The sequence below is a fragment of the Sorex araneus genome, chromosome X (genome assembly GCF_027595985.1).
Source record: "Sorex araneus isolate mSorAra2 chromosome X, mSorAra2.pri, whole genome shotgun sequence".
NCBI lineage: Eukaryota > Metazoa > Chordata > Mammalia > Eulipotyphla > Soricidae > Sorex > Sorex araneus.
In genome coordinates, this window is record NC_073313.1 from 361,282,608 (window position 1) to 361,291,937 (window position 9,330).

Genomic DNA, 9,330 nt, shown 5'->3' on the forward strand with positions numbered 1-9,330 from the left:
AATATGAATCCGACCTTCAAAACCATAGGGTTAGAACTGAAGAGGGTCATACTAAGCAAAATTAGTCAAAAAGAGAAAGACAAAAAGCCGAGTATCTCATACCTCAGTATTGTCACTGTCATCCCGTTACTCATCGATTTGTTTGAGCGGGCACCAGTAACGTCTCTCATTGAGAGACTTATTTGTTACTGTTTTTGGCATATCGAATACACCATGGGTAGCTTGCCAGGCTCTGCTGTGCAACTGCGATACTCTCAGTAGCTTGCCGGGCTCTCCGAGAGGGGCAGAGGAATCGAACACGGGTCGGCCTCGTGAAAGGCGAAAGCCCAACTGCTGTGCTATTGCTCCAGCCACCTCAGTATTATTTAAAGAAATAAAGCAGGAATAGGAAAAGGCAACTGAGGGCATGTCCTTGAACTCTGAGAGCTGAACTAAGGTGGAGGAGAGTCGACACACTGGATGAGGGTGGAGGGACATAGGTAGTGTGGTAGTATGGTTATCACACATTTTGGGGGTGTCACATGCAACAACGCTTCAGGGTTACTCCTTACTCTATGCCTGGGGCCACTCCCCAGTGGTGTGCCAGGAATTAAGCCCTTTGAGCTCTCTCCCTGACCCCAGTAACATACTTTTGTAGGAGGTGAAAAACTGGGCTCCGAAGACTTATAATCTTTTTTCTTTCTTTTTCTTTTTGGGTAGCATCTGGCGATGCACAAGGACTACTCCTGGCTTTGCACTTAGGAGTTACTCCTGCCGGTGCTCAGGAGACCATATGGGATGCTGGGAATCGAACCCAGGTTGACCATGCCCTACCCGCTGTGCTATTGCTCCAGCCTCAGCTTATAATCTTATAAGCCAACGTTACCTTGTTAAGAGAGGGCCAGGGCCAAAGCCATAGTAGAGCGTTTGTCTTGCATGTGGCCAACTCGGGTTCGATTCCCCTGCATTTTATATGGTCCCCTGAGCCCACCAAGAATAACTCCTGAGTACAGAGCCAGGTGTAAGCCCTGATCACTGCTTGGTGTGACTGCCCCCCACCCTCCCCAAAAGAAAGAGGGCCTCAGAGATAGCACAGGGTGGGGGTGGGGCGGGGTAAGGTCTTGCATGTAGCCCACCCTGATCCCCAGGACTACGTATGTTTCACCGAGCACCACCAGGGTGAGCCCAGAGCCAGAAATACCCAAAGTACCATCAGGTGTGGCCCCAAAATATGCTCCCCAAATAGAGAAAAAGAAAGGAAGCACTGTAGCACTGTCATCCCATTGTTCATTGATTTGCTTGAGCGGGCACCAGTAACATCTCCATTGTGAGACTTGTTACTGTTTTTGGCAACTAGAATATGCCACACGTAGCTTGCCAGACTCTGCTGTGCAGGTGGGATACTCTCGGTAGCTTGCCGGGCTCTCTGAGAGGGACGGAGGAATCAAACTGGGTCAGCCGCATACAAGGCAAATGCCCTACCCGCTGTACTATCACTCCAGCCACACGTAATTCCCGTTTGGTCAAATGCCCCCATCTCTGGGTGGAAGCATTGGTTTATCACGTACAACCACCAAGAAGTGGGGAAATGAATGACGGTGGGGCCTAGGTGAAGGTACAGTGGGTAGGTGCCAGGAATAATCCCTGAGCCCCACCGATTACGACCCAAAAAAACGAGAAACATAAAAAGAAAAAAGAAAAAAGTCAAAGAGGGGGAACGGAGAGAGATTATTAAAATAATAAGGCTTCTCCAATGACATGCTCCACAAGGAACTGAGTGCCAATCTCAAGAAAAGAAGAGTCTGGGAGCTGTTCTAAGAGGCACAAAAACTGTCCCCTGCAGGAGGCGATGAGAGCTGAGGTGGCACAGGGAGTGCTCACGCCCACAGGCACCGTGGCAGGGTCGAAACTTTCCTTTTGGGTCCTTTCTAGGAAGAGGGTTAGAATATAGATCAAGAACCACAAAACTGGGGGCTGGAGTGATAGCACAGCGGGTAGGGCATTTGCCTTGCACGCGGCCAACCCAGGTTCGATTCCCAGCATCCCATATGGTCCCCTGAGCACCGCCAGGGGTAATTCCTGAGTGCACGAGCCAGGAGTAACCCCTGTACATCGCCAGGTGTGACCCAAAGAAGAAGAAAAAAAAAAGAACTACAAAACCTTTTGATCCAATAATCTTACTTTGAGAAATGTTTACCCTAAAGGGAGGGGGGATTTAAATATCTGTCAATTAAATTTTTCATTATAGGGTTGGAGCATTACAGGACTTAGAGTGTTTACCTTGCATACCACCTCATATGCGCCCTCCTCCCCAACACTGTCAAGGGTCACTCACTGCAGTGCACAGAGCTAGGATATAACCCCTGAGCACTGCGGGGTGTGGCCAAAATTATTTTTTTATTATAAGGTTATTAATAAGGTTGGAATAACTTCATGTGTGTTTGTCCTCAGGGTTCTCAGCACCAATGATGCTCAGGGGCCACTCCTGGCTCTGCACTCAGGAATTACTTCTGGCAGTAATTGGAGGACCATAGGGGAGGCTCAAGATTGAACCCCAGTCAGACAGCGTGCAAGACAAGCGCCCTACCCACTGTACTATCTCTCTCTGGCCCCAATTTAATGTAGTCTGAAAGAACACACCCATCCAATCTGGAGTCTAGCAAGTGCAGTCTTGTTGCACCACACAGTACAGAGGAGGTGGTGCCTCTTCGGGATGCAGCCGTGTATTTAAAGGAAGTTTCTGAAGAACTCTGGGGACTGGAACCGCACAGGCACTGACTCACAGGGAAGCAAGAACGAACAACGACTGAGGGCCCCGAAAGGCTTTGTAGGTGCAAGGTAGGCACAGCGGAGGGTATGCAGGAAGGATTCTCGGGAGGAGTGCTGGCATTCAAGGTGGGTCTCCGTGGATGCACTTTCCAGGGGGCAGGTAGGGAACGAAAGGATCAAGTGGATTCTGAAAAAGGCTGGGGTAAAAGAATAGCCCCTCAGCCACCTTCCCGCTCCTCCAGCTGGTCTGCACGCCCTGAGCACGGTCAGGAGGGTGGCTGGCCTCCCCTGGCACAGGGATGTCCCTGGATGCTGCGACCGGAGGCTGGCAAAGACCAGAGACAGGACGGGCAGCCGGGTCAACGCCACACTCTGCGTTCTCCCGCGTGAAATAAGACCCGGGGCTCACACAGTTTGGCCTCCCAGCTCTTCCGGTGGCGCCAAAAAGCTCTCAGGCGCAAGGCGCATGCGTGCGCAGGCGCAGTAGCCCCCTGGGCCCGGCGCTGTGAATTTTCACAGCCTGGCGGAAGTTGCGTGCGGGCCCCAGCACTGAACAGCGAGTAGGGGTACAGAGTCCGCGGGGCCGGGCTGGGGAGCACCAGCAGCCCCTTCGGAGCCTGGACCCGGGGTTGTCCCGAGTCCAGGCCTCCCAAACGCTGCTGTAGTCCCCGGGTTCTGCTCCCAGTTCCCTCTCTGGGCCCCATGTCACTCCTGTTTCCTTCCTTTCTCATCCCCCGCGCTCCTCCCGCGCCAGGCCTGGGCGGGTTGAGAAGCATCTCAGGCCTGGCTGAAGAGGGCCTGTGGGATCCCTCTCCCAACCTCTGCAGGACCTGAGCAGCCCCGATCTTTCCCAGCTCCCCAACTCCACCCCTACCCAGTGGGCCGGGCAGGTCCCGGGCTGCTGGACTAAGTCCGTCTCTCGCCCTGGCTTCCGCCTTCACGTGCCCCAGCTCGCCAATGAGGACTGTCCGAAGGAGCCCCAGGATGCTGGGGAATCTGATTTCTTCCCTTTCCTGCCCCGTCCTTCTCTTGGTTGATATTGTTATCCTGGTGTGGGGGGGGTGGTGGGGGGGAGTCACCAACTCCCCCATTGGCTGCAGTGCTAGCACACCCCTGGTGGCAATGCTAACGCAGTTGCAGCCCTCGGGATTGCAAAGGCAGACTCCAGAATGGGCCCCCAGGTGAGGGTGGCACTGGGGATCAAACCTGCCACTCAGCACGGAGCCACATCTCTTTCAAACTCTTATGTATTGGCTACTGAGCCCATTTACTATTGCACACACACACATACACACACACACACACACACACAGAGTCACTTGCCAGGGGCCAGGGAGACAGTACAGCAGGTAAGGCGTTTGCCTTGCATGCGGCTGGCCTGGGTTCGATCCCTGGCATCCCATATGGTCCCCCCCCCCAAGCCTAGCAGATGTGATTCCTGAGTGCAGAGCCAGGAGTAAGCCCTGAGCACCGCCAGGTGTGGCCCCCAAACAAAACAAAGCAAACCCCAAACAAACAAACAAACTGGGCAGCCCCTCATGGACTCAGTGGGGGCGGGGGGTTCTTCTCCAACAGCTCCTTCTGGCCATATGAGTGATACCAGAGTTTATTGCCAGTTTTCATCCAAATCCTCTGGAGAATTAGATGATTCTGCTGCTCTTTGCCAAGAGCCACTTTATCCTGAAAATCTTGTGAGATGCCGTGGCAGGGAGAGGCGCTGGCTGAGCAAAGGAGGGAGAAAGCCCCTCTGGGAAAACATGAACTTGAATGTCTTCTCCACTGGTCACAGACCTGGCCCCCTGCCCCCACTGTTACTGTCTTAGACTTGTCCCCGGGGACATTGTTTGCCCAGGAGGCTCCGAGGCATGGCTTTTCTGCCACCGGAAGGTCACCTCCAGTGTCCTTGCCTGTGTAAGTTGTCTTCTTCCTGGCCCCAGGTCATGGCTAATGTAGACGAAGCGGCCCGCCGGCTGTCAAAAACTGGGAGCACCCTCTACACTGTGCTGGAACTGAAGAAGGGGGCTTCTCCCGCAGATGTCAAAAAGGCCTACAGGTTCACCCCAGCCCCTGCCCCTGGCTAGCCTGAAAATGCCCCCTCTGATCTTTTCTCTTTGATCGCTGGCTCGATCCCCAGTCTGCACTTGGGGGTTGGACAGGACCACCCTCCGAGGAGCGGCATGAAGGGAATTAGTTGGGCTGTCCTCTCCCAGGGGCTCCTGGGCGTGGAGTCACCTCTCCTCCTCCTCCAGCTCCGGCCCGTCCCATCCATCCTTCATCCCCACAACCCTCTTTCCTGGCATTCTTCGTCCTCTTCCCACTATTCTTTTGGGCATTGCCTGGGCAGGAGACTGGCCTTGAAGTATCACCCAGACAAGAATCCAGGGAATCCTCACGCGGCAGAGACGTTCAAGGAGATCAATGCCGCCCACTCCATCCTGAGCGACCCGAAGAAGAGGAAGATCTATGACAAGCACGGCTCTCTAGGGATCTATATATATGATCACTTTGGCGAAGAGGGTGTCACGTACTATTTTATGATGAATAGTTGGTGGTTCAAGGTACCCGATTCTTTCCTAGTCCCTTAAGAATAAGGACGGGGGAGACCCTCACTCCCCCAATGAGCTCAGGTGGAAACAGAAGCTTGTGGGACTGAGGTCATTTCCTCTGCCTTTTATTTTATTTTATTTTATTTATTTTATTTTATTTTTTTGCTTTTTGGGTCACACCCAGCGATGCACAGGGATTACTCCTGGCTCATGCACTCAGGAATTACTCCTGCCGGTGCTCAGGGGACCATATGGGATGCTGGGAATCGAACCCAGGTCGACCGCGTGCAAGGCAAACGCCCTACCCGCTGTGCTATTGCTCCAGCCCCCTATTTTATTTTAATGTTTGTTTGGGGGGCCACACCCAGCGGTGCTCAGGGGTTGCTCTTAGCTCCGTACTCAGGAAGAATTACTCCTGACAGGCTTGCGGGTGCCATAGGGGATGCTGGGGATCGAACCCGGGTCGGCTGCACACAGGGTGAACAGCCCTTCCCGAGTCCTGTCTCTGGCCCTCCTCTGCCTTTTAGACGCTTCTCTTCCTGTGCTGTCTGGTCACCTGCTACTGTTGCTGCTTCTGTTGCTGCTTCTGCTGCGGGACGCTCAAGCCTCCATCTGAGGAAGTGGTCAGAAGAAGGTTTCAGAACGCCCAGAACCAGCAGCCTCCAAGAGCAAGTGAGAGCCTGGGTTAGGAAGTAAACGGGTGGGGATTCCGAGGCGTGAAAGAACAGGCTCGGAGGAGAAACACTGAGGCCCTGAGTGTGGGGCCAAGAGAAGAAGCTGGAAGGTTCGCGCTCCGGAGGGGCTTGGACGGAAGCATCAGCCTTCCTGTCATTTTGCCCACCCACAACTCTTGGGAGGAGTGGGACGGCAGTTAAGGGGTGCTGTGGGAGGCCACCCTGGAAAAGGCAGTTGTCAAAGACAAGCTAGAGGGTGTGTCCAATTGTTGGTCCTCACCTGGCTGAGAGGTTGAGGGGATTCCCTCTCCCCCGGGGCTGGAGCAATAGGACAGCAGAGAGAGCATTTGCTTTGCACACAGCTGACCAGGGTTCAATCCCCAGCACCCCTGAGGGTCCTCTGAGCCCTCCAAAAGTGATCTCTGAGTAAGCCCAGAGCACTACTAGATGTGGCCCAAAAAGCAAAACAATAGGGGCTGGAGTGATAGCACAACGGGTAGGGCGTTTGCCTTGCATGTGGCTGACCCAGGTTCGATTCCCAGCATCCCAGCAGGGGACCCATGTGGTCCCCTGAGCACCGCCAGGAGTAATTCCTGAGTGCATGATCCAGGAGTAACCCCTGTGTACTGTGCATCGCCGGGTGTGACCCAAAAAAGCAAAAAAAAAAAAAAAAAAGCAAAAAAATTTAATATCCCACGGGTTTAAAAAAAAAAAGCAACCCAAAAGGTGGCTTCACAGATGGTCACGCCACCTAGTGATGCTGATGCATAACTGCAGGGAGGATGAAAATTAGTAGTGAATGTATCTTAGTTTCTTAAATTCCTTCACAGGAAACAGAGCAAGATATGCACCAGAGGAAAGTAGTGAAAGTGATTAAAAGATGAAGAAAATTAAGGTATGGAAATGAGATGGAACAATAGGGTAAGGAGAGATGGGCTGGAGAGAGAGTACAGTGGGTAGGGCACTTGCCTTGCACGTGGCTGACCCAGGCTCCGTCCTCTGTGGTTCCCCGAGCCCTGGCAGGAGGGATCCCCGAGTGCAGATCCAGGAGTAACCCCTGAGTACTGCCAGGCGTAGCCCCCAAACAAAAGAAGAAAGAAAAGAATATCGACTCACTTTTAGATGGGTCGCGAGTGGCAGGCTTTTATCTTTGAGTGCAACCCACCGGCATTTCTATCCCTATGGGGGTTTGCTTTCCCTCAGGCGATTCTCCTCTGGTCACTATGTCACTTTCTCTGCCTCAGGTGCTGACCCAGTGAGGTGCTGTCCACCGGACATCTTGAAGAGCACAGGTGATCCAACCCAACACTGACCCCAACTTGCCCTTGTTGAAGAACCCCCGCCTCAGAAGCAACCATGGCATCTGTCCCCACGAGGGACTTGGTGGCATCTGTCCTCGGTGGCATCACCAGCCACTCTTCCTCTCCCCTCCTTCGCGATCTTAGCCATCAGGGGCAGCCCCCGGCCCTCCGGTGAGGAGCGCTCGGGCAGCAGCGGTAGACTTTTCTCAAGCATCCCTTTGTCCAGCGTCTTCCTTGGGATTTGGGCCATGTCAGCTGGGAAGGTCCCAGAGCCACTTGCTATTGCTCCACCAAGATGCTGATATCTGAGCTGCTGCTCCAGCACCCCCGCCCCCTCGGTTGCAACTCTGAGCTCCCAGAATCCTTAGCGTCACCCGCCTTCCCAAGCCCGGACGTCTTTCTGATTCTGGCTCATCTCTTGGTGCCCAGGTGCTTCTCTGAGTGCATCTGAGCCTGAGGAGCATTAACCTGGGGGCTGGGGTGGGCTGGCTCCCTGCAGGCCGCCCTGTGACCCCAACTTCTGCAGGGGAGTCAGCAGACATTTGGTTCTTAGAACAGGGCAGGACACCCGAGGACGGAGAGATTCTGCTCCCACTGCCCCTGTCCCCACGGTGACTCTCTGGCCTGTTGGGGACCTCCCCGCCCCCTCTGTCTCCCTCCATCCTTGGTCAGAGCCTGGGAACAGCTCAGACTTCTCTCTCTGACCTGGGAGAAGGGCCAGGGGACCAATAAAAGCACTTTTGTTCAATCCCAGTACATATGGATAGGTCAACACACACACACACACCACACACACCACACACACACACACACACACACACACACACTGTGTCTGTGAGCCAGAAAAAGGCTGCAAGAGAAATCTGCAGACTCGTGCCCACGTCTGTGCCTGCCTTGAAGAGCAGGAGTCAGGCCATCGGGAGCTTGGGGCAGACGCCTCGTCATTGTGACCATGCGGCTCTCACAGTTCCCTGGTGCCCAAAATAGGTCCCAGCGGTCAGATGTTCCCTGCCCCACCCAGCTCCTCTCAATTTCCCGACAAGCTGGAAGTCCCTGGGCTGGTTCCAAGGATGCATTCAGGGACCAGAATCTCATACTTCCCTCAGGGACATGATTTTGGGGGTCAAGATACTGAGACAACCTGTAGCTCTCAGCTGCTGGATGTTTTTTTTTTTGGGTGGGGGGTGTTGTGGGGGCCACACTCGGCAGTGCCCAGGACTTACTCCTAATTCTGTACTGGGGGATGATCACACCTGGCAGAGCCATATGGGCTGCTGGAGATCAAACCTGGGCCAGCCACATGCAAGGCCAGTTCCCTGACCCCTGTACTCTCTCTTCAGGCTCTTCCGCCCTAACCGCTGAGCTTCTTACTGAGGGTGATTACGTGGGCTTGGGCAGGGGCCAAGAGATAGTGCAGAGACTAAGACACTTGCGTTGCATGCAGCCGACCTGGGTTCAATCCCCAGCACCCCGAGCCCCACCAGAAGTGAGCCCCGAGTGCAGAGTCAGGAGTAAGCCCTTGATCACCACTGGGTGTGGCCCCCAAATAAAACAACAGGTAAACAGTGAAAGGTTACCCCCAATCTTTTTTTTTTTCTTTTTGGGTCACACCCGATGATGCACAGGGATTACTGCTGGCTCTGCACTCAGGAATTACTCCTGGTGGTGCTCAGGGGACCATATGGGATGCTGCGAATCGAACCCGGGTCGGCTTCGTGCAAGGCAAACGCCCTACCCGCTGTGCTATTGCTCCAGCCCTGGTCCCCCCCAATCTTACCCATCTGCTCTCTGGTGCTCCTGTTTTGAATCCTGGGGATCAGAGGAAGAGGGGTCACAGGCTAAGCCAATGTCCACTGGCTCGAAGTCCCCGCCAGCCCCTGTCCCCAGCTTCCTGTCCTCACCCAGGCTCAAGGAGCGAGACTCTGCGGGGAGTGAGAGCCAGACCCCCTTTCCCTGTAAGCTGGGCCCGCACCGGCTCTCCACAGAAGTCTCCATTGCTGCGTGAGTCAGGGTCAACGCTGGGGACAGCTGTGGCTCCCGTTACAGGAGCTAAATTGGGAG

The 9,330-nt window shown here is 54.3% G+C and overlaps 1 protein-coding gene across 1 annotated transcript; it reads left to right on the top strand.

The window, feature by feature from the left end:
- Positions 1–2,868: 2,868 nt before the first annotated feature.
- Positions 2,869–7,794, top strand: DNAJC5G (DnaJ heat shock protein family (Hsp40) member C5 gamma). Its single transcript, XM_055122405.1, has 6 exons — positions 2,869–2,874; positions 4,686–4,801; positions 5,093–5,306; positions 5,822–5,966; positions 6,799–6,863; positions 7,213–7,794. The coding sequence occupies exons 2-5, from the start codon at positions 4,689–4,691 to the stop codon at positions 6,843–6,845; spliced, it is 519 nt and encodes a 172-aa protein (XP_054978380.1). The 5' UTR covers positions 2,869–2,874; positions 4,686–4,688; the 3' UTR covers positions 6,846–6,863; positions 7,213–7,794.
- Positions 7,795–9,330: the final 1,536 nt, after the last annotated feature.

Excerpts from the sequence above, each read along its gene's own strand:
- DNAJC5G (XM_055122405.1), top strand. The coding sequence starts at position 4,689 with ATGGCTAATGTAGACGAAGCGGCCCGCCGGCTGTCAAAAACTGGGAGC. Across the intron at positions 4,802-5,092 it reads GATGTCAAAAAGGCCTACAG|GAGACTGGCCTTGAAGTATC; the intron begins GTTCACCCCAGC and ends TTGCCTGGGCAG. Across the intron at positions 5,967-6,798 it reads CCAGCAGCCTCCAAGAGCAA|GAAACAGAGCAAGATATGCA; the intron begins GTGAGAGCCTGG and ends ATTCCTTCACAG.